The sequence below is a fragment of the Nicotiana tomentosiformis genome, chromosome 11 (genome assembly GCF_000390325.3).
Source record: "Nicotiana tomentosiformis chromosome 11, ASM39032v3, whole genome shotgun sequence".
NCBI classification, from domain to species: Eukaryota; Viridiplantae; Streptophyta; class Magnoliopsida; order Solanales; family Solanaceae; genus Nicotiana; species Nicotiana tomentosiformis.
This window is the reverse complement of record NC_090822.1, coordinates 65,049,057-65,074,241: the sequence shown is the minus strand read 5'-3', so window position 1 is coordinate 65,074,241 and position 25,185 is coordinate 65,049,057. Positions and strand designations below refer to the sequence as shown.

General features: G+C 37.0%; 1 protein-coding gene and 1 long non-coding RNA gene across 7 annotated transcripts; one reads left to right on the top strand and one right to left on the bottom strand.

Annotated features, from left to right (window-relative positions):
* Positions 1–383: 383 nt before the first annotated feature.
* On the bottom strand, positions 384–12,994 carry LOC104094716 (coatomer subunit alpha-1-like). Its single transcript, XM_009600694.4, has 3 exons — positions 12,535–12,994; positions 4,313–4,807; positions 384–3,585 (listed from the first exon to the last, which is right to left on the bottom strand). Exons 1-3 carry the CDS (start codon positions 12,740–12,742, stop codon positions 629–631), a joined length of 3,660 nt encoding a protein of 1,219 aa, XP_009598989.1. The 5' UTR covers positions 12,743–12,994; the 3' UTR covers positions 384–628.
* Positions 12,995–14,470: 1,476 nt separating this feature from the next.
* Positions 14,471–19,949, top strand: LOC104094717 (uncharacterized). Of its 6 annotated transcripts, none has more exons than XR_011412181.1 (5): positions 14,471–14,648; positions 17,838–17,983; positions 18,133–18,173; positions 19,338–19,581; positions 19,674–19,949. It is a non-coding gene; the product is annotated as an uncharacterized lncRNA (long non-coding RNA). The 6 variants fall into 6 exon arrangements; XR_011412179.1 differs by having other exon boundaries at positions 19,297–19,581; XR_011412182.1 differs by lacking the exon at positions 18,133–18,173.
* The last annotated feature ends 5,236 nt before the right edge of the window (positions 19,950–25,185 follow it).

The window sequence follows — 25,185 nt, the reverse complement described above, 5'->3', positions numbered from 1 at the left end:
AGTCTATGAGTCAACACATAAAAATTTTACACCGTAAATAACCGAAAAATTAAATCAAAAATAACCGAACCGAACTTTGAAAAAACCGCACCGAACCGTAAATACTTTGGTTTGGTTTGGTTATTAATATTATAAAACCGAAAAACGATAAACCGAACCCGAACCGTAAATACTTTGGTTTGGTTTGGTTATTAATATTATAAAACCGAAAACCGATAAACCTAACCGTACTTTCATATTAACTGACCGAACCGACCGACGCCCACCCCTACCAGCTTCTACCTGTGAAGGAAACCTGGAGCACGGGGCTATGGAAACATATAATGACTTGGTCAGCGTTCAGGTTTTGCAATTTATATACCTAGCATACTTGGTCACCACACTTCAAAAAATTGGTTGAAGTCAAAACCTTACATGTTTATTACAATAAAAAAATTTAGCCACAAAATAACTAAATAACGAAGGCAAAAGTCTGTAAAAACTGATTGCAAAACTATCGAAACAAATATAAACCACAGATACAATCGCATAGAAAGCATGTCCTTGATCACTCATGCCTAAACTTCTAAGACGTAGATTTGGAATCATCTAATGACATGGCCGAATATAACTGCACGAGAAGCTGAAATCACCTTATCTGTGCTGGCGAGCAAAGCAAGCCAGACGCATCTGCTCCAACAACTGCAAGATCACAAACAGTACAAAGCTGCCCTTGCTGGGACGGTACAAAATGAGTACCACAGTAAGGACAAGTGACATCCTTCTGGCCCCGGTATATCGGGACATATGTTGCCCCACAGACGACAAAAGGATTTCTGAAATCATAATTTAACTGTGAAATATCTCGCATATTCTTCTCAGCTGCCTGCAGAACCTGGCGGGCTGTTCTGGCTTGGCTTTCATTGGTTGGATTTGTCTCCAAGAGTCTCCTAGCAAAGTTGGAGGCTGAGCTAAGATTTCCTGCCTTGTAGCAGATAGACATAGCATTCTGTAATGCGAGTCTCAAGTGAGGAATCTGCAGATTACAGTGTGTGAAATAGGCAGCCAGCTCCTGCTGACGAATGGGATTATCTTTCAATTCCTTTCTCTTAAGCTCCATTTGCAAACCCAAAACATACTCCTTCACTATGACAATCAGTTCCTTGACCTCATCCACTTCCCGCCTCGACTCAACCACAATCAGAGGAATGGTGTGAAGGATGCTCAGGAATAGTCTAAGAGCATCAGAAAATTTCCCACCAGTTGTCGCCTTATAAGCAGCTTTAAGTTTTTCCTCCAACTGAGAAAAATTGAATATAAGAGCAGGTGGACCTCGAACATTAGGACTAGCTGACTCGCTCCAGCCTCTCTCAATCGCCACAGAGATGACTGGCATTGAGGAGAAGGCAAGCAGATGAGTGTGGCTTCCCACATGAAGATCAATAAACGATGCTTTTAAAGGTGAGAAATTCCTAATCCCTAGTTGTCGGCTCAGCAACCGCATAGCAGTGTCAAAATTGCCAGCAGCTGCATGTTCAGCAGCTAGAGATGATTTTTGGACCCAAATCTGGCTCACAGGCATGCCAGGTGTTGGGGTGACAAACACAGAAGAGCGAGCATTGGAAGTAGTCTTTGGTGTGTCGGTATCAGGTGGCAGATCCAGATCCTCAAGATCCCATCCTACCTCCTCATCATCATTTCCTTCTTGCCCTTCCTCATCACCAAGCACCATACTGATGTCCCCATTCTGAAGATTTTCCACCTCACCAATGTCCAATGACTCACCCCAGTCTGCATCTGCAGCCTCTTCATATTCCTCTTGTCCTCCCCTGCCTGCAATGTCCAGACCACCTTCAAATATCCCTTTCGTCACCATCAACAAGGGCCAGTCACCACCACCCAAGATGGGAGTTGGGGGCAGCAATAGTGAAGCTTTCTTCCCCTTTGGCAATGATGGAACATTATCTCCCAGTTCCTCTGCAAGATGCTCAGCAGTATCATTGAGCCCGTGGGCAGTAGCTGTGATGTATGCAAGGGGCAGATGACCAGCATTTTCCAAAATTTTAACACGCTCACGGACATCACCAAGGTACAAGGCATCATGGAACTGACCCATTACTTCATTTTTTACCTCAGCAATTTTCATCATTTTAGATAACTTTTCCAAGTTTCCTGTTATTAGATATAGGAAAGACAACCTCTCAAAATTTTTCGTCTTCTGGTAGGCATATTCAACAATACCTGCATTACCCTGCCGAAGGGCTTCCACGCCAAGCCTATACCAATGATCTTTTTCATCAATCTTTTTGGCAGATTCAAGAGCTATCTCAATATTCCCACTTTCAAGTGCTAAGTTGAAACGAGTGCGCTCATCCTTCACAAAATGAAGAGCAACTTCTGGAAAACCCTTCTGCTGCAAATATGCAATCATGGCTTGACCGCAGAGCTCCGAGTTCCTTATCATACTCATAACTTGGTCGTATCTCTTTCTAAGCAGACACAACTTGAAAACATATTCAGTTGAATCAATAATAATAGGACAGTTTTTGCCATCTCGATCCAAGCAAAAGATAGTGTTCCCATATATTTTTGTAATATAGACAGGGACATCCAGGGTTTTGATGATTCCACAATCCCCGTTGGGAAGGCAGTACTTAATGTGGGTAAGTGTTGTATATATGAATACACCATTGTCATCCCAGCCACCGCTCTTGACACGAATAGTCTCATGAAGGGTGCAGCGGTGCACAAGCGTCTTATCAGCTATAACTATGGAATGCTTGCTAAGCAAAGCGACACTTTCCATATCAGGTGACCAAACAACATACCTGACAAAAGAAGTCTGAAGTTCCCCAAGAATAATTCTCTGCTGGAGATCAAAAATGACAACTCTATCCTCTGCCCTGCATAGTAAGTTTCCGGTGCCAGCATAAAATATTGCATCAGTAGCCATAGGAAGAAGGCTTTTCTTGACAATTTCATTTTTGAGATTCTTGACCAGCACTTGATTAGTGCTCTTCTCAAGCACCGCAAACCTGTTTCGGGCAACAAATACAGCTGACCCTCCGCTTCCTCTTTTTGCATCTTGAACAGTATCACCCCTACCATAACTATCTTTAGGTACAACATAAAGTTCATAGGAACCGCCATCCGTGTCTGAACATATCAAGATAGCATTTTCTGTAGGACTGTATGAAAGTGTTCGTGGACCTTGGTTCACACTGTTTGAACCGGGCCTTCTAATTGGTATCAACTGTGTGTCCTTCTGAGTTGAATACTCATACACTCGGAGAAAGCGATCCTTTACATAAAACAAAGAATCACTACTCACAGAAAAAGCAGGACGTTCTCTCTCCAACTTGAATACTATCATCCCACTATCATGACCAGCCGCTAGAAGATTCATCTCAGGATGACATGCAAGGATCCAAAACCTATCATGCTCCCTGCGGAAAGTCTGAAGACCAGTCCTTTTTGTAGCATCCCATACTCGAATGCTCTTATCCTCTGAATTTGAAACAATAATATCTTGCCTTGGATGAAACAAAACACATGAAACATTGTTCATGTGGCCTCTCAATGTGTCCACCTCCCAAGCCTTTGTATCTAGGAACAACAAGGCACACTAGCAATCAGAAAACACTTAAAATGTAAGATTCCTTCAACAAAATAAGCAGTCTTTCAACCAGCAAGACTCTGTTCAACAATTCTGCTACCAAGAATAAATAGTTTTACAAGCTGAACCAGCAACTTTAATCCAGTTATTGCTTCAAGGTGGAAAAAAACCATTCTTGCTCTGAAGAAGTATTTAAAGTTAAAAATATGGTTCTTCCGGGGATAGGGAAACTTTTGCCTCATTATAGATAGTAAGACACTGAACTGCAGTACAACGCAAATCAGCTTCAGAAAGGTTTTACCCCCCCCCCCCAAACCCAAAAAAAGAGGGGGGGGGGGCGATGAACAGAATGCAGCTTTTCATTGTAACATCTTCAGATGTACACAGTATAGAAAGATGCAGGTAACAGCATTTATATACTATAGTAGTGATATCACCGTCTCAGATTTTCAAGATAACAACCAATTTCCAGTGATTAGGAGATCCTAATGGATGATTTCTGAATATAAGCTGAATGGAAGACATAACATACTCCTACTTCTAAGGGACAAATGAACAGCACAAAAGCCTGTCTTGCAGCTAGACTGATGTATAACTGAAAAATATGCAAATAGCATGAATTTTGCAAAGTATCGTTTGACAGGACACGAAAACTGAATGTGGAATAAAGCAAAGTAAAGATGGCAATCAAGTACATCAAGAATTTCAGGAGCATACCATTCATGCGCCAAATTTTCACTTGGCGATCATCTGCACCAGAAACTATAAGGGGGAGTGTAGGATGAAACGATGCCCAGTTAACCCCTCTATCATGACCCTCCAAGACATACTTCACCACAGCATCCACTCCACCAAAGAAATCAGTATTCATCTGACTTAACCGCAAGATATCATCAGCAGGAGAAACGGTTTTCTTTCTTAGAGCACCAATATCCCAGACACGAACAGTCTGATCCAAAGAAGCAGAGACAACCAAGTCCTCTTTGTGATGAAATGAGGCGCACATTACATAATGATTGTGGCCAGTCAAGACGGATATACAAGTACGAGACTGCCAGTTCCATATCCGGATGGTCTGGTCGTCACTTGCACTAACAATCCAGGGATATTCATGGTGAAATTGAACAGTTCGGATATAATCAAGATGTCCTAGTAGGGTAAACAGGCAGCGATGCAGCTTATAGTTCCAAACCTTAATCTTGTAATCATCTCCTGCAGTAACAAGAATTTAAATACACAAAAGGAAACAGTTCTTAGTCGATTTGCATTATGCATGCGTAAAGCAACATATACTCTAAGAAATGTTACCAGTAAACCAAGACAATAAAGTGTCGCAATAATGGACTATAGGAAAGCAGCCTTCATAGTTTAGAAATTAAAAAAACAGATAACATAACAGAAACTACCCATTATATTTGCCATGATCGTGCAAAGTTAACAAATATGTGTCCCCAAAAGTACGTTATTTAGACACCAAAACTGAGGCTTCTGATAATGCAATATTAGCAATATGCCCTGATTTCTATAATAAATTCAATAATGGACAAATTAAAGAAGAAACTACACTAAATTAAAGAAGAAATATGCCCCCCAGCCCCAACCCCCCTTGGTCTAGTGGTAAGAGTGCAGCGCATGTGTGGGCTAGGCACATGTCACGGGTTTGAATCCTACTGCAGATGAGCAATATCTTAAGTGGAGAAGGGTAGAGGGGCAGGCACATTATCCAAGGAGTTCTGAACCATGCGCCACTGGCCTCATGGATTTCGTGTTTATCAAAAAAAAAGAAAAAATCACACTACATTAATCTACGAATCAAAACTCACTCAACAGATCTTTGATAAACTATCAAAAAGAGAACGAAAACATGAGTAGAATCATACCCATGCTTCAAAGCTTCGGAGGCAAAGAGAAATAACGGAAACCACAGCTAACAAAGTGCATCAACAATTATAGAGAACCAACAAAGTTAAAAGGGGAAAAAGAGGTTTTAGTCCCTAATTTATTGTTTTATTCCATTTGTCCCTATGTTATTCAATTTAACACATTTAATTTCAATAAAACCAAACATTCAATTATGTTCCAATTGCATTGTTGCACATATTAACTGGAACTATCATTCAGAAGATGAATAACAAAAGTAACTTCACAAATTCATGGATCACACATATACTCATCCACATACTTTAGCAGATTCAGAATACATCACACTGTGTGGACAAGAGTGGGTTGCTCTAGTGGTGAGCACCCTCCACTTCCAACCAAGAGGTTGTGAGTTCGAGCCACCCCAAGAGCAAGGTGGGAGTTCTTGGAGGGAGGGAGCCGAGGATCTATCGGAAACAGCCTCTCTACCCCAGGGTAGGGGTAAGGTCTGCGTACACACTTGACACTACCCTCCCCAGACCCCACTAGTGGGATTATACTAGGTTGTTGTTGTTGTTGTTGTTGTTGTTGTAGAATACATCACACTGCGATGCAAATAGAATTTTAGTCCCTAAATAATCTTCTATTAAGGTTTTGGTTCCTCCAATATTCAACATAGCACATTTAAGTATTTCAACTTCAGTTAAAACAACTATGTTCTTATGTTTGAATTACCCATACAAAGTGAGACTATCATTCAGAAGATAAAAGCGAAAGTACTTCCTAAATTCACAGATCACACAAAGCCTCATCCATTGTTTACGCCAAGGAATTTAAGATTTTGTGACGCCGAGGTAGACTAATGTGCACGAAGGTTGTAGAGCTCGCCGCGGCACGAACTTTTTGTGGTTGAAGAATGCATGGAGGAGTTGGTGGAAATTTTTGGCAGAAGAAGGCAATTATGCGGTCAGTTTCGTGACCGCAGATCTGTTCCGCGGGCCGCATATCCATCGCGGAGTTGAGCAGAAAATAGTTGAATTTTTAAGGTTGTTTTGCGGTCCATTATGCGAACGCATACCTGTTTCGCGGTCCGCACTTCTGTCGCAGAGTTAGCATGAGGAATTTCGTTGGGCCATTCTACGGTCCATTCTGCGGCCGCATAAGTGGTATGCGGACCGCAGACCGGTCCAGGCCATCCTAGTTTTTGGCATCGCTTTCGCGGTCCATTTTGCAGGCCGCATATCTGTTCTGCGATCCATTCTGCGACCGCAGACTTGAGTTCGGAGGGTCCATTTTTCTATTTTTATAACCCGACCCTATTTTGATAAATAACCTTTGGGGCTCATTTTGAAGCGAACGTCTGATGCTTTTAGAGAAAAGTAAGAGTATTTTAGAGAGAGAAGGAGAAGACCTAGCATTCTAATCACCCATTCTTGCACCAATCTTAAAGAATTATAGAAGTCACTCAGTAGACCACCATCTATCCGGGTAAGTTCTTGTCCTACATCACTCATGCAAGTTTGTTTAGTGTCTCTAAGTAGATTGTGGAGTTGGAGATAGGTCATGCATGTGCCAATAGGTGGTAGAATGTGAGGTTGTTGAACTATTTTGGGTAGTATCTTGTTGAAATTGGTTGGGGGAGGAAGGGATTACCATTGTAGAGCTTTGTAATCGATTTTGCGTATTAGGTGTGACAAGATTCCTAAGAGAGTTACACAATGAGAACCCTTCTAATTATTGTCGTGTTTCCGCTATCTTGCTATAGATTAATATTTCTAGAAGTGTTGGGACGTTGTAGTAACTTAAAGAAAGCTCAAACAAGGTATGAAGGCTAACCTCTTTTTCTAGTATCGGAATTCCCGTATTCTTACAAAGCTCCATCACGTGTTGTTCAAACTTGAAACGCTACTGATGTGGGATATTCAAGCTAGTAAATTGATCCCCGAATTGCATAACGTGTCAGAACCCTCATGTGTTAATGATTCTCTATTTTGACTTAATTATGTTATAACCCTTTGGCCCCTTTTGGGAAGAAAGTTTTGTACGAAATCAATGTGATCAAATTCTTATTTCTCATATGATTGAAATCTTATGAACTTATATTTGTTAAGGCCAAGGGTGCCAAAGGGTTTGATTTGAAAGGAAATCTTTTGTACAAAATATTCTCGTTTGGAGAATCCATATTGTGGCATTGTGATTACACCTCCACCCGCACACATTGGGATGAGGTGGCGGGGCCACTTTGTGTAGAGGTGGCTACAGAGGATCCCCAACTTGAAATTTATAAATGTTATTGAAAGCTTTTAATGAATTTGCTATGGTTTTAACGGCTATTTAAGCTCTTTTATTGCTTCCATGATTCGTCACATTCATGTTGTAATTCCAATTCTTGAAGGGGTGTTTGGTTTTCATACTAGTACTATTCCATATGTACTAACGTCCCTTTTGTCGGGGGCGCTGCATCTTCACTGCATGCAGGTGGTTCGTCAGCGGGCAGCTTTGGTCCTTGTTAGCAATTACTCTCTATTCAGCAGGTTTTGGTGAGCCCTACTCTGTTCCGGGCCTGATTTCACTTGATGTTGTACTTTGTGTTTTGAGGTATAGCCGGGGCCTTGTCGTCGGCACTTCCATATTACTCTTCCGTTGTATTTAGAGTCTCCGTAGACAGGTTGTGGGTAGTGTTTGATGTTGGGAATTAAACTAAAAGTGTTGGTATTGGACAAATATGTTTTTTATCATATCTATAAACTAGTAATATTTTGAAAATCATAAATGATTATCCTTTGAGTAATGGAAAAAGAATGTGGAACACACCTTTCTCATGTCTATCACTTGTACTGATTCTTATATTGTTAATAGACAAGGCTGGGTAGAAGGCATCTAGCAGACTTGCTAAACCGGGGTATCTCGGTTGAGCGCCAGTCGCGCTCCCCGAGGTCGGGGCGTGACATCCATATTATTATTAGATCCACGCTCTGTCATACTGTTATACAAATGGCAACTTAGTCCCTGAATTATTGCTTAATTCCATTTTTGGTCCCTGTATTATTCAACTTAGCACTTTTTTTTTGAGAAGGTAACATTTGTTGTATATATATTAACTGCACCAAAGCTAGTGCAATCATTCATAGTTACAAAAGGTGGAACAAAAGGGTATTAAACCTTAACCTACTTACAATGATCCTAAAACATCAACAAAAGACTCTAGATCTTCCATGTATTAATATTATTGCTTACACCAAAAATAGAAAAGGGATAAACATTGCATTTTCAACTTAGCACATTTAAACTTCAATAAAACAAATAACTATTATTATGGTCCAATCACGCATACAAACTAGAAATATCATTCAGAAGATTTTTTCCTTTTTTATATAGGATTCAGAGACCCTTTTTTCTATAAAAGCGCTAAGATAAAAAACAATAAAAGCAGCCTTCTCAAGTAATAGACCACACACATGCTCATCCACATACACCAGTAGATCCAATTCCAATACTCATCCCAACAGACCAGTATATTCATATTCCATCATATTTTGATGCAAATAGCATTTTGGTCCCTGAATTATCATTTTATTTCGGGTTTTGTTCCTTCTATTATTCAAATTAACACATTTAACCAAATGTGCGTTTGTGGTCCAATTGAATATACAAACTGGAACTATCATTCAGAAGATAAGCTAGATCATCCTTCTCAAAATAAGCCTTTGTCATATCAAGTAAATGAATCCTATAGCAAGGGGGCCTTCACTCGGCAAAGCTAGATCATCCTCCTCAAAGTAAGCCTTTGTCATATCTGGTAGATGCTCTAGAGCAAAGAGCTTTTAAAAAAACCAACAAAAAAATTAAAATACTGAAATAAAAAGAGTCGTACAAAGCATAAATAACAATTACTTACCTGGATCAGCAAATGACTCAGATTTGTGCCTCCCTCCTTTTGCAACCCAAATAGAGAGTAGGTTCAAACTGCTGACCCCCATGCAAAATCATTTACTTTTCTATATCCTCCAATGCATATAAAAAATCTACCATTACAGCATCATTTGAGGACACGGGGCAGATTACAATGCCTAGGATGTAGAGGTAGTACGCCTTAATAAATGGGTCTAAATTATCGCAAGGTTTAGATACCAAAGAGAAATTTTCATATAACCAGTCTAAACTTAAAAAAGTACTCACAAAGTTCTCATCACCATCTGAGTTATCCGATAGTCGAACTCGGTGTAACAAATCTCGACATTTCTGAAAAGAAATTGTTGGTTACTACCTATTCAAAGTCGGCGAAACCAACAAAATTGTTCAAAAATGCCGAGATTTGTTACACCGAGTTCAGCTACCTAATAACTCAGATGGTGATGAGAACTTAGTGAGTACTTTTTTAAGTTTAGATTAGTTATATGAAAATGTCGGAACCGTGTCATTTATTAGGGCATACTATCTCTACATCCTAGGCATTGTAATATGTCCCGTGTCCTCAAAAGATGTTGTAATGACAGATTTTTTATATGCGTTAGAGGATATAGAAAAAGTAAATGATTTTGTGTGGGGGTCATCAGTTTGGACCCTCTCTATTTGGTTTGCAAAAGGAGGGAGGCACTAATCTTAGTCATTTGCTGGTCAAGGTAAGAAATTGTTTTTTATGCTTTATATGTCTCATTTTTGTTTCAATGTTTTAACTTTTTTATTGGCTTTTCTTTACCGTTCTTTGTTCTAGAGAATCTACCAGATATGAAAATTTATTTTTATTGTGGTCCAATCACGCTTACAAACTGGAACTATCATTCAAAAGATCTTTTTCCTAATTATATAGGAGAGACTCTTTTTGTATAAATGTATTAAGGTAAAATAATAAAAGCAGCCTTCTCAAGTAATAGACCACACACATACTCATACACATACACCAGTAGATCCAATTCCAATACTCATCCACATAGACCAGTATATCCATATTTCATCACATTTTGATGCAAATAGCATTTTAGTCCCTAAATTATTATTTTAATTCAGGTTTTAATCCTTCTATTATTCAAATTAACACATTTCACCTTCACTAGAACCAAAAGTGCAATTGTGGTCCAACTGAATATACAAATTGGAACTATCATTCAGAAGATAAGCTAGATCGCTCTTCTCAAATAAGCCTTTGTCATATTAGATAGATGAATCCTATAGCAAGGGGGCTTCACTCGACAAAGCTAGATCATCCTTCGCAAAATAAGCCTTTGTCACATTTGGTAGATGCTCTAGAGCAAAGAGCTTTAAAGAAAAACCAACAAAAAAGTTAAAATATTGAAATAAAAAAGAGACGTACAAAGCATAAAAAATAATTTCTTACATAGGGTGCAAATGACTAAGATTACTGTCTCCATCCTTTTGCAATCTAAATAGAGAGTGGGCTCAAACTGCTGACCCCATGCAAAATCATTTATTTTTTTTATATACTCCAATGCATATAAGAAATCTGTCATTACATCAATCTTTTGAAGACACGGGGCAGACTATAATACTTAGGATGTAGAGGTAGTACGCCTTAATAAATATGTCTAAATTATCGCAAGGTTCAGGGACCAGAGAGATATTTTCATACAACCAGTCTAAACTTTAAAAAGTACTCACTAAATTCTCATCACCATCTGAGTAATCTTTTAGTTGAACTCAATGTAATAAATTTCAGCATTTCTAACAATTTTGTCAATTCTGCCGACTACTAGTTTAACCTTAATAGGTAGTCATGTTAGACTAGTAGTCAGCAAAAATTTCTATTAAGGGTAAACTAGTCGGCAAGATCGAAAAAATTGTTCAGAAATACTGAGATTTGTTACACCGAGTACCAGTACCGGTAACTCGAATGGTGATGATAACTTAGTGAATACTTTTTTAAGTTTAGACTTGTTGTATGAAAATTTCACTTTGGTCCCTGAATCTTGCGATAATTTAGACTTATTTATTAGGGTGTACTACTTCGACACCCTATGCACTGTAATCTGCCCCGTATCCTAAAAAGATGTTGTAATGGCAGTTTTTTTATATGCATTGGAGGATGTAGTAAAAGTAAATAATTTTGCGTGGGGGTTAACAGTTTTGGCCCACACTCTATTTGGTTTGCAAAAGGAGGGCGGCACTAATCTTAGTCATTTGTTGATCCAGGTAAGAAATTGTTTCTTATGCTTTTTATATCTCTTTTTTAAAGCTCTTTGCTCTAGAGCATCTACCAAATATGTCAAATTTTATTATAGCCCACTCACGCATACAAACTGGAACTATCATTATTCAAAAGATTTTTTTCTTTTTATATAGGATTCAAAGACCCTTTTTCTATAAAAGGGTAAGATAAAATAATAAAAGCAGCCTTCTCAAGTAATTGACCGCACACATACTCATCCATATACACCAGTAGATCCAATTCCAATACTCAACCACATAGACCAGTATATCCATATTTCATCACATTTTGATGCAAATAGCATTTTAGTGCCTCAATTATCATTTTAATTTGGGTTTTGATACCTTCTATTTTCAAATTAACAAGTTTAACCTTCAATTGAACCAAATGTGCGGTTGTGGTCCAATTGAATACAAACTAGAACTATCATTAGAAGATAAACTAGCAAAAGTACTTGTAACTTTCTAAATCATGGGTCACAACACATACTCATCCAGACACATCAGTAGATCCACACTCCATAACATTGATATAAATAGAATTTAGTCCCTATATTGCTGTTTTCTTCGAGTTCTGACAATGTATTATTAAAGTTCGCTCATTTAACCTCATAAAACTGATTTTCCCATTCAGAAGCATGGATCACACATATAGTCATCAACATACATCAATAGATCCACGTTCCATCACATTGTGATGCAAATAGAGTTTTACCCCCTGAATTATCATTTTATTCTGGTTTAGTCCCTACTGTTAATTTAAAACAAATGTGCCGCTACAGTCCAATCACACTTAAATGAAACAAAAGTAAATGTAAAGCCATGGATCACACACATACACTCACCCAGATACATCAATAGATCCACACTCCATTACCACAAATTCTTATACCAAACAAAGGAGAAGAAGATCGAACCTCCGGAAACAAAGAGAGGCTGAGATTTATGAAAATGGACGCCGCGAACGGGGCCATCGTGCTCATCAAATCGATCAATGAGAGTTCCCATACGGTAATCCCACAGCTGGATCACGCCGCTGTGTAGACTGGCTAAGATCCATGGCCTTTTGCTGTGAAAACTCAAACCTTTCACTCTATTACTCTTCGTCTCAAACTTTGTCAACATCTTATCTATGCACACACACTACAGAGAGTGAGTAAAAAAAATTTGATTGGAATCTGAAACCCTTAATGGATTGTGAGATCGATTTTGAATCAGATCTGAGATGGAATGTGCATTTTTTTAAAGATTGAAGGAAAGCGGTGAGTGGGGTGCGTAGGTTAAGCGCAAAGTGTGTGCGCAAAAATAGATTGAGCTTTGAGAGAGAGAGAGAGAGAGAGAGAGAGAGAGATAATGGGAATTAGAAAGAGAAGAGCTGCTGCTGCTGTTTTCTGGATCAACTTGATATGTAATTGGAGAGACGAACCCGACTTCATATTAAGACCCGTTTTTATTAATTCAAAGAAGATACTACAACCCTTTGCAGATTTTATTATCTTGACTTCCATGCTACCTAAGATAGGGTTGTGCGAATTACCATATCGAAATTGAATTTGGTATATATTTTTTTTTGATGATCGAGAAATTCATTTGGGGCCAATTCTTTGGACTAAACGTAATCTTCGAAACTAGATGGATAATGGACTCGTCCCTCTACCCTTCTCCACTTAAATACCAGGCTTTGCTTTGCATGGTGTGGGGGCTTGAACGTGTGACCTAAGACACAAATCCACCACCATTTGCCACTTGAGCTAGGCCCTAGTGGCAACGAATTTAGTATATAGTATTCATATTTTGATATTTGGTATGGTATTTGATTTAAATTTTTAAAATAATTTGGTATTAGGTATGATATTTGGTATTTAAAAAAATAGTACCGAAATATATACTAAATTACACGTTACAGATATTATTGATTAACATACTAAGTTACACAATACTTTTCTTTGGCATTCATGTTGAGGTTGGTAGTGAAGCTCATGTACTTTTTTAGGAAAATAGAGTAACAAGGTAGGATGCAGATTTTAATTCTTACTCTATAGGTTGTCAGGCAGTAACGTAATATTTCAACGATTTTGGGGTGTTTCTTACTCCGTTACTCTTGTATTATTGTTGCATATGTTGGATTAGTCCTTGTCGTATTCTCTAATTTCAACAACTAACTTTAAACAAGTAACATGATATTTTCAATGATTAAATGTATTCCTTTATGTACCTTTTTTCTCTTAGTTGATACTTGATGGTTTTGGACAAAACTTTTGTCAACACTTAGGTGAGTTTGTTTAGAACGTTTTCATTGAGTACTTTAATTAAGAATATTACAGTTTTTGGCTATATGGACTAGTTAATATTCAAGTCGAATAAACCGAAATTATCGAACCAAATAAACCGAAACCGGAAGGAGAAAAACTGAACCATAGCGAATGTAATTAGGTATGGTATTGGTATAGCATTTAAGAAATCGAATACCAAAAATACCAAATTGAAATGACTAAATATTATACCGTATCGTACCGACGGACGAACACTCCTAGCCTAAGGCCCTCCCTCTCTTTTTTTCCTTATTTTTTATTTTTTTCACCTTTTTTTGTCTTTTTCATTTTCTTTTATTTTTTCCATTTTATTATTATTTTTCACTTTATTTTTTCTTTCTAATTAAGCACATGTATGTTGTTCCTTATTTATAGCAACTAAAAAGATTATGAGTAAATCTATTATATTCCTACTATTAATAAGCGGGAATGAGACATGCATCCGGTTAAAAAAATGGTTAGAAAACAAGTCAGGAAGGTTTATTGTAATTTAATCAAAATAACTAATGTTGTAGTTCGACACGTGCTGTTCCAGGTTTGACACGTTGTTACCTAGCAAGATGTGAAATTATTCTCATCGGCTTCTTCTGTTTTGTTTGTGCAAAACTTTGATAATTTTTCATGTTCCTTCTCTTCTTTGCTCCGTCTTTCAGTTTGTCGTTGCACATATGTGCACTAGCTATTCCAAGTTTTTGCTATTTGGCTCATACACAGTAAAGGTATGAATACCACCATTATTTAGATTTAAGATTCAGATGGGTTTTAATCTGAACAATATTTTCTTCTCATGTTTTGAATACGGGTTTGCATTAGAAGTGTCTGTGAAATTGCCCGAAAGAAACTACGATTGACCTAAATTTTTTTTAATTTGCTGTTTCGAGAAATCTTGACTCACACCTTCAAATGTTTTAAACGTGTGTTTTACCTTTACAAAATCAGCTTTTCCTGTCAGTTCTTGCGATCAATTTGATAACCCTATTTCTTTAAAATTTAAACTTTTTGCTTTTTGGGTCTTTCTTTTTTGGTTGAAGTAGCTTTATGTCAAAACTAATTAATTGGTGCATGAATATTGATTGACGAGTGTCTGAAACCATGAAGACAAATAGCATATGAATATTTGATATTCCATTAATAGAGTATAATTTAGTTGATGATAAGTGATTAGTTGGCAATCGCATGGAATTGTTTACATGTTCCCCCCTGATCTTCAATGGGGTTGAGTTCGTTGTTTGCAAGAAAATTATGTGTTTGAAACATCTCTGATATATGTGTGTATGGACTATGGAACGAGAATGTGACTTGTTCATTCAAGGAAGAATTTTATGTAGTTAGCCATAATATGTTTTTGTTCATCATGTTTAATCTAAATTAGAAGGATAAACGAGCGAAAGAGAGACAGAGTTTGTGACTATAGGTATCTATATATTTCTGTGTGTGTAATTATACTTCCCAGACCCCACTTGTGGGATTACAGTGGGTTTGTTGTTGTTGTTGTTGTTGTTGTTATTGTAATTACAAAATTGTTCCTTTACAACAAGGATTCCATAAGCATCTTCTACAATATTTGGATGCTTATGCAATACAAGACAAGAGTTGTACTATCTTCATTGGCAAGAGACAACATTCACAAGTGTGCTCCTTGATCTGATCAAGCACCTAAAGATATTGTCCAGGCCATCCTCAATGCATTCAGAATGAGCTTGCAGATTTTTCAATCTGTTCTGTGCAAACTGGATTGAAGATTTAGATTACTTTTGTCTAAAATATTAAGTTAAATGGTGATATTAGTAGAAGTGTTTGCAAAAGATATCCAGAGCAGTAACATCAAATTTTGATATCCTTTAAAATATTTCGAATATCGACATCATGCTAAAAAAGTGTTCAATATTGTGAAAAGTTCACATTAGAATGTGGTTCAAGGGATAAAACTTATTGCAAGTTTTAACTATTAAATGGAAGAAGTAGGATAAAAGGGAATTGGAGATGAGATTTGAATCCTTTTTAATAATTATGAAGCAATTCCCTAACTTTTTTTAAAATTTGTTGAATGAGGATTTTCAATATAGGCTGTGTTAAGCATACTTCTTTGACAGAAATATAAAGGAGAAGACTGGCCTTGTAAATTGCTAATTAGCTTAGAATGTTATTCCTGATACCCTTGTAGCTCTTCTCTAATGATGAAGAGTACCTAAATTTTTATTTACTATCATTTTTAGATGCAAATTATGAAATTTTCTAGGTATATGTTGAATGCTTTCGGAATATATATAACACAACAAGAAAGACTAAGAATTAAAACGGAGATGATGGTAATTTGGAAGTTCTAGATAGTAAAATCGATTCAAGAATTTTTGTCATACAATAAATTTTTACCGGTGAAAATAATATTTCCCTTCCACTTTCTGACTATTGTTTCCTTAAACTTCAGAAGACATCTATGGGATTATTTATCTTTGCAAGATAATTACTTATGTCTAATTCTCACTACTTAACAGACACACAATCACTCTGTCTCTGATGTTAGTTCATTCGTTAATTTGTATTTGACCACTGCGCACCATTGGTTAAAGCAGCTTATTAGATAGACAACTCTTTTGAATTACATGGCTTGGTATACGTTGATATCTTCATTTACGCTCAGTTGTTGTTTGTACTATGATATCCTATTTTACAATGTAAAATAGCTCTGCTTTCACTGATTGTTACTTAATTGTTGCTTCCTCAGCATCTTTTTCTATTTGGCAAAGAAAATTTAATTGTAATGTTGCAGAAAAACGTGTAGGCCCCTAGAGTATTGACATTGTGAAAAAATACATTAATGAATAGTCGACAGTCAAAAAAAGGTCCTCGCTCGGTGTAGGAAGTTGATGATAAAAATGCCAAAGGAGGAGAGGCACTTGAAATATAATTGCTATTCTTTTCTAAGGCTTGGCGTACATAGAAATCACGATATTTAGACGCACTTACCCCAAAATAAAAATAGAGACATTCATATGGATCTTTAGCTTTCCTATGACGTGGTGTCGATTAAACGAAAAATTTAATAGTTTACCTGTTATTCGACATCAATAGTTATTGCAAAGGAGAAATAGGTGAATTTTTTCAGTTGTTCTAGGTAAAATGATATTTTGTTTAGAGCTCAACTAACTAAATTCTTGTAGGGATTGAGTGTAGGATATTTATTACCAAGGACAAGAGCTGAAGGACTGTCCAACCCCAGTTGGGTATCAGTTTTTCCTGGAGTGTTATGTAGACATATTTTTTACATTATCATCGTATAATTAGAAAGCTTTATCTACTATTTGACATTATAGCACTGGAGGTGCTCACTATAGTAGCAAGATAGTTTTCTTCGCCAAAATTTTATTTAAAAGAGCAAGCCAGAGAAAAGAAGCGTTTAGATAATACCTTTTATCCTACTCTTATCTATTGAAAAAGGGAGCCCATTGATCACCTGAAGAGATTTTTAGGCAGAATTGGCATAATTATTTCTGTGAGGATTGAGCTGCCAAAAGAGATTATCCTCCTTTGGGCTGGAAGAGAAGATTTATGCAGTCCATAGAAAAATAAAAAGAATAAAGTATTCTGAAGCCAAATGCTCTTGGATGGGTAGTTTCTTGGATGGGTAGTTGAATAGGAAAAAAGGCGCAAAATATGGGTAGTACGTATTTCACCGTTGAGCTTCCTTTAAATGATTCCTACATGTATTTAAGGAAGTTTATATTGGGGGAATTATTTAGTTTACAAATATTCGTTGAAGCTTTAGATTAATTCAGTTTTATTTAAGCATTTAATCAAAATATGGGTAGTACGTATTTCGCTGTTGAGTTTTGGATTGAGGCACAATTTAATGATTTGATTGATTCCTGATATTGTGTATATTAACAATTTCACCTCTTAATCTCTAGGCAGGAGTAGCTGCAGTAGGAAGGACTGAATTAACGCAGATACATCGGAGTCGAGAAGTTAGTCAATCATATGTTACCTCCATTGGACGACATTTATTGCTTTGGCGCATGCGTTCTGGTTGATGATCAAGATTAGACTCAAAGTGGTAAAAAACAAACTTAGTTCATATTACTTTCTCGGAAACCCCCTCTCCCAACACAACTTTTTTGCATCTCCAGATTCTTTTTTCCTTTTAAGATCCTGCTTAACTTATTTATATATTTTTGATATCCCATATCTTGTGCAACGGCCCAGGAACATGTACTCCAATATGTCTAATTGCCTTCTTTTTTAAGGTTCGTATTTTAGGGAGTGATATTTCTGTTTTCCTTTTTCGATTTGCCTCAGTATGACTGAATTGCATGATAAAAAATGCTTGATCCAAATCCCAATAAGTTTGAGGTTACACATGGATCATATCTGTTACTATATTTCTGATTTGGGATATCAGCTCATCAGAGCTTGATTCAGAATGCATCTCACTTAGCTTTTAATTGTACAGAGGCGATAAAAGTGTGCATTAATCGTTGGACCATTTCTATATTTCTTTTGGGGCATTATGGTAGGTGCTATTAGGAACTCTATTTACCAATAGTCGAGCTTATTTTAAGAATCCTATCATATTCCTACACCATTGGCCCTTCCTTCAAATTAAAATTAATAATAAAAGAAAACTAAATAAGAACAAATAGATGAAAAAGGAGAGAAAAAAGTTAATAAACTTAGCGAGAAATAAGATTTGGTAAAGCTACTTGATTTTTTTATGTGGAAAGCATTTTAAGAATCACGACACTTTCTTTGAGTGGTTTGCTTCTTTACAAGCTACGCATGGTTGATCAGTTATTTGTCCAATGGCCACTCATTGTGTGGGTTCTCTTATGTAAATAGAGTCGTTTCCAAGGCACCACTCATAGTCAACCTCCTTTGTGCGATCGGAGGAACTTAATAGTATAATATTAGGCCCTACTTCTCTTAGATATTGCTGATATGCGCAAGATTTGCTGGGTGGTGTTGTATTTACCATAGGTATAATTGATATAGTGGTTTTGCCAATTAACATGGGTACACACACTATACCTGATGTAACCTTATGTTCTCATAGCCAAAGGAACCTATATTTATAATTATCATTCACTTTTAAACTTTTACATTTAATGTTGCAATGATTTATGTCACCCTTTCTTTAAATGAAAATCACATTTGTTCAAGAACTTTTAGAAAAACTTAAAACAGATCAAAAGCTCAAAGGTGAACTGCAATGGTCCATAGGTAAGGGAGATATCCTATTGACTGCCAAAATCGACTTAATATTGTAAATTCTTGGCCGCCTAACCGAATTATATTAGTGATGTAGAATGGGGTTGATGATAACTAATGTGTATATTTTTGTTTTGATACAAACTTCTTTGGTGGGTTGAGGGCACGAGTATATGATTTTGAGATGACGAAATGAGGTTCAGGAACTGGAATTGAAGCTATTGGGAACAAACTTCTGAACTCTTTCGACGGACCCCCGATTTTTGAGCAACCAAAAATGACTATTGAGAAGCTCCTTGAGTATGGTAACATGCTCAAGAACAAGAGAATGTGAAGAGAATTCAGTTGGCAGACATGCATCTTAAAGAGGAGCACTTAGAGATGCAAATGTTGATAGCATTAATACTGAAAACTTATAATGTCATCAATCTAAAGTCTAAATAAGAGGTTTTGATTTCCTATTTCAAAAGCTTTGATTAATAATAAGTTTGATGATTAGAAAAGAATTTTGAAAATTTTGCATTACTGTATGGATGCAGGGAAGAAAGGACAACAATCTAATTGTCCTGTTGCTGAAGTTTCTATTGAATCAAGTACTAAAAAACTTGATTCAACTTTCAAGAGTGATGATAAAACTTATATCTTCAGTTCTTTGAGATATTTTGCGAGGGTAGCTATAGAATGTGACTATAACTTTGTAATATATAAAATCAGTTGCATTCCATTCATATCCGAGTACAAACTCCAAATAATCTTTTGATTCAGTTACAATCGAAAGGATAACAGTGTATAATAAAACAATATACCTTTATTCATGTTGACCCCGGGCTAAGCCCGGGCTACCCCCACTAGTACCTTATATATATATATATATATATTCAGCTCTTTTTATGGAATTTTTTCTTTTCCAAAAAGTTATGCACATAAGCACACATATTTTCTCCTTATTTATAGCAACATAAAGATTTTGAGAAAATATATTATATACTTTATATATATATATATATATGGATGGTTGCACCTTACATATAGTTCATTGCAAACAAAATCTTTATCAAACTTACTCTAAGGCCGAAAAGGCTACACACGTTAATTATATCAGCGATATTGGGTACCAAAATGAGTTGGAATTTGAAGGTTTGAATTGTGAGATTATATCACGTTCCAGAACATGAAAAACCAAACAACATTTTCTCACCTGAATTACTTATTCAAGATGAAAAGGTTAATGTTCTTTTATGTACTATTATTCTTTTCGGTATTTCGGCTAAAATCTTCTTCTTTTTATTTGTACTAGGGATTTGGAGGTTCAAGTTGTATTGTATTTTCATCAAATAATGCGTGTGTGCAAGTGTTTTTGTGTTGGAAATAGAACTAAAAGAGCTTTACTGGGTTTTCACGTTTTTTCCTTTTAGTTCAAAACAAAAAAATAGTTTAAAAAAAATTTAACAAGAAGAGTTAACGGATAAATAAATAACATACATACTGATTGGGCATGGGAAGAGAAAGATATCAAGATGTATTAAAACCATCACACAAATAGAAAGGTTTGTGTGATGGAGTCAATCAATACATGTATGGTTTTACTAAATCATAGTGCTTAATTTTTTATGGACTACAAGCTGATGTAAAAAATAAGGAGAATGAATACGGCAATGATCTGTTGATGCTTAGGCTTCGAACTTGCTGTATATATATTTGTGAAGCAGTTTTTTATAGTGTAATAGATTTTGTGCTCCTTTAATCTTGTGTTCTTATATTATGGGGTTTTCCTTCAATTTATGTGTTTTCTATTCCGTATATTTCAAATGATAATTTTATTTATTTATTTATTGAGTGATAAAAGCTAATTTGTGATACACTTGACCATGCAGAGTTATTCCTGGTGTTGCTAAAAAAGCAGGACCTGAGTATATGATTTAAAGACCCGTATCAAGAGGAGTAGATCGTATAATGGAGCATCAATGTCACGACTCACATCTCCCACTTTAGGATGTCGTGATAATACATAATCTCTAAAACTAGGTAATCCTAACATACATTGAAAAACAATAGAAATAATAAAACCTCAATTTAACCATTAAACTATCACAATAAAACTCAACAGTACAGTTGTCAACAACTTCTCAAAACCTGGCGGAACAGAGTCATAAGCTCTACAGGAATGTACTAATAGTCTCGGAATACAACACCGTTTCGAAACAAGAAATAAATAGTAGAATATCCAAAAACAGAAGGTGACTTAGAGGCTTGCGAATGTCGGGCAAGTATACCTTGAAGTCTCCAAAAGTAGCTAATCAATCACTAGCGTCCAGCACGGGCAGATGCATCTGGATCTGCACAAAAATGTGCAGAAGTGTAGTATGAGTACACCACAACGGTACTCAGTAAGTATCAAGCCTAACCTCGGTAGAGTAGTGACGAGGTCACGTCAAGACACTTACTAGGAGAAAAGAAACTACGCAGAGTATAACATAATCTAAATATGGGAAACGAGGAAGTAAATAATAAGTAAACAGTTCAATAATGTGAGCTAACAACGGAATTTAAGCAGTAAAGGAAACTAGGAGTAAACACATGATGAAACAACAAGAAGACAAATACGGATAATTACAAGTAAAACAATGAAGAAATAACAAAAACTGTTCAACCAACAAACCCTTTTCAACATGGAATGTATAACAAGAATCACAACCGAGGTACCGCCTCGTATTCACATTTCACGATTTTAATCACAATCTTTCCTTATATCACCGTGTGAGCCTTGCATTTAGTTTTAAAAATTATTTTTCCGAAATAGCTACACGCATTTTAGCCCATCTTATCTTACTACGTGGCTTCAAGTAATTCTCTTACTAGCAACATGCATATCAACCCCATATTATCTCACCGCATGCGTATCAACCCCTATCCTTATACCACCGCATGCGTATCAATTTTTTAACACAATAACAACTCGCACCACAAGTGCTCGTATACCGCAACTTGCCAAATCAATAATACCAATATTTCCACAACAATAAGCCCACGGCTAAATCGCAATATGTATAAGAATCTCAATAATGACAAAATGAATGAGAAATGCTCAACAAGGAAAGATATCTCAAAATCAACAACTTCAACCTCAATGTGATAATAGCTTTCACAACTTCAACGTCAATAATCCAACAAGAAGATAAATCCCACGAAATAATAACTACAAGTAAGAGTAATGCAACAATAAGGAAGTAACAAGACAATAAGTAAGGTAGCAATTTCAACTAAAGCATATGAGAGCAAATATAACAAGTAAGAGATAGAACAAGTGCTAACAATCAATAAAGCATGTCAGAGTAGATTAACACATGTAAGAGTAGATTAACAATGAAAGATATAACATGTTATGACAATTCAATTAAAGGCATGGAAAGAGTCTAAATAACCTAAACCGGTCAAAAACCACATATAGCCTGTGTACGCACTCGTCACCTCGTGTACACGTCTTTCACATAACACAAATAGCACGATCAACCCAAATCCTATGGGGTAGTTCCCCCACACAAAGTTAGACAAGATACTTATCTCAACTAGGCCAAATCAACCCTCAAAAATAGCTTTTCCACTAAAGTTCACCTACACACGGCTCAAATCTAATAAAAATGACTTAATATCATCAAATAATGCAAGGAAAATCAATTATAATAGATAAAGTTATGATATTTACACTTTTTCCAAAAAGTTAACAAAAGTCAACCCGGGATCCGCCTAGTCAAAATTCGGATCCAAGGGTAGATTCCGACTACTCATAACCCCACGAGTCTATATATGTGTTTTGTTTTCAAATCCGAGCCCAAATAGACTCTCAAAACTCAAATCTTCATTTTTCAAAACATTGACAAAAATTTCCAATTTTCCTCTTTGATTCTCATAAATTTGATGTTAAATCTAAGATATAATCATGAAATATTGTTGGAAATTGATTAGAATCACTTACCCAAAGTTTGTAGGTGAAAACTCCCTCTTCAAATCACCTCCTACCGAGTCTAGGATTCTAAAATGAGAGAAAATGAAAAATCCCGACTCCCAACCCCTTTGTTCAGTTGCAGATGCCGCATTTGCGATACTAGGTTCGCATTTGCGAAACCTCGCAAATGCGGAATAGGGATCGCAATTGCGAACCCTGACAAACTCTTCAGAAGTAGCAATTGCGACAAAGGCTTTGCAATTGCGAAGCTGACATCCCTCGCAAAAGCGATCAAGTGATCGCAAATGCAACCCTAGTCCAGGCCTACTGACTTCACAAATGTGAAGGGAAAAAGTCGCATTTGAGACATCTGACCATCCCTGCCCACTTCACAATTGTGAGGATGTTGCTCGTAATTGCGACATCAGAGCGCCAGCACACCAGCAATCCTATTTTAGTCCAAAACCATTTACGACACGTCTGAAACTCATCCGAGCCCCCGGGACTCCAAACCAAATATCCACACAAGTCCAAAAATATCATACGAACTCTTTCGCATGATTAAAACACAAAAATAATATCTAGAACTAATGAATCAGACATCAAAACACATGGATTTTAAAGAAAAGTTCAAGAACCTCTAGAATTGCGACCAAGCATCCGAATCATATCAAATCAACACCAATTGACACTAAATTTTGCAGACAAGTTCTAAATAGCATAACAGACCTATTCCAAGTCCCAAAACCAAATTCTGAACCCGATAGTCAAAAGTCAACCTACGATCAAACTTCTAAACCTCAAATTGACAATTTCGGCAAAATAACACAAATCAACCTACGGACCTCCGAATTCGATTCCGGGCATACGCCCAAGTCTAAAATCACAATACGAACCTATCAGAACCATCAAAACACCATTCCGAGGTTGTTTTTACAAAATTGGTCAACATAATCAACTTAGGCTTCTAAGCCAAGAATCAAAGGGTCCAAATCAACCCGAAATCTTTCCGGAACGAAACTAACCAATCCCGCAAGTCATAAAACTATGCACATGTGTGAAGAATCAAAAGGGAAAACAGGGTGCAAATACACAAAACGGTCGGTCTGGTCGTCACATTCTCCCCCTTTTAAAATAAAAGTTCATCCTCGAACGTGCATAGAGACATACCTGAAGTGATGAAAAGGTGAGGATAACGACTCCGTATGTCGTACTCGGTCTCCTAGGTCGCCTCCTAGACCGGATGACCCCTTCATTGAACCTTCACTGAAGCGATGTTCTTTGATCTCAACTTCCGGACCTATCTGTCCAACATAGCCACCGGCTCCTTAACATAAGTCAAATCCTTATCCAATTGGACTGAGCTGAAATGTAATACATGGGACGGGTCACCATAATACTTCCGGAGCATGGAAACATGGAACACCAGGTGAACTGCCGATAAGTTGGGTGACAATCCAAGCTTATAGGCCACCTCACAAACTCTCTCAAGGATCTCAAAAGGATCAATGTACCTAGGGATCAACTTGCCCTTCTTTCCGAACCTTATCACACCTTCATAGGTGAAACCTTGAGCAAAAACCTCTCTCCAACCATAAATGCTACATCACGGACCCTCCGATTAACATAACTCTTCTGCCTAGACTGGGCTGTACGAAACCGATCCTGAATCAACTTGACTTTCTCCAAGGCATCTCGAATCAAATCCGTGCCCAACGATCTAGCCTCACCCGGCTCAAACCAACCAATTGGAGAACTACACCATCTCCCATATAGGGCCTCATAAAGAGCCATCTGAATACTCGATTGGTAGTTGTTATTATAGGCAAACTCTGCGAGTGGCAAGAACTGATCCCAAGAACCCCGAAGTCCATAACGCATGCACGTAGCATATCCTCTAAGATCTGAATAGTGTGCTCGGACTGTCCATCCCTCTGGGGGTGAAATGTTGTACTCAACTGCACCCATATGCCTAACTCATGCTTCACGGCTCTCCAGAAATGCGATATGAACTGTGTGCCTCGATCAGAGATAATGGACACCGACATACCATGGAGACGAACAATCTCACGGATATAGATCTAAGCCAATTGCTCGGAAGAATAGGT

Coding starts and splice junctions, on each gene's coding strand:
- LOC104094716 (XM_009600694.4), bottom strand. CDS start 12,742: ATGTTGACAAAGTTTGAGACGAAGAGTAATAGAGTGAAAGGTTTGAGT. Junction 4,808..12,534: donor GCCTCTCTTTGTTTCCGGAG/GTTCGATCTTCT, acceptor TTGTTACTGCAG/GAGATGATTACAAGATTAAG. Junction 3,586..4,312: donor GAAAATTTGGCGCATGAATG/GTATGCTCCTGA, acceptor TGTTGTTCCTAG/ATACAAAGGCTTGGGAGGTG.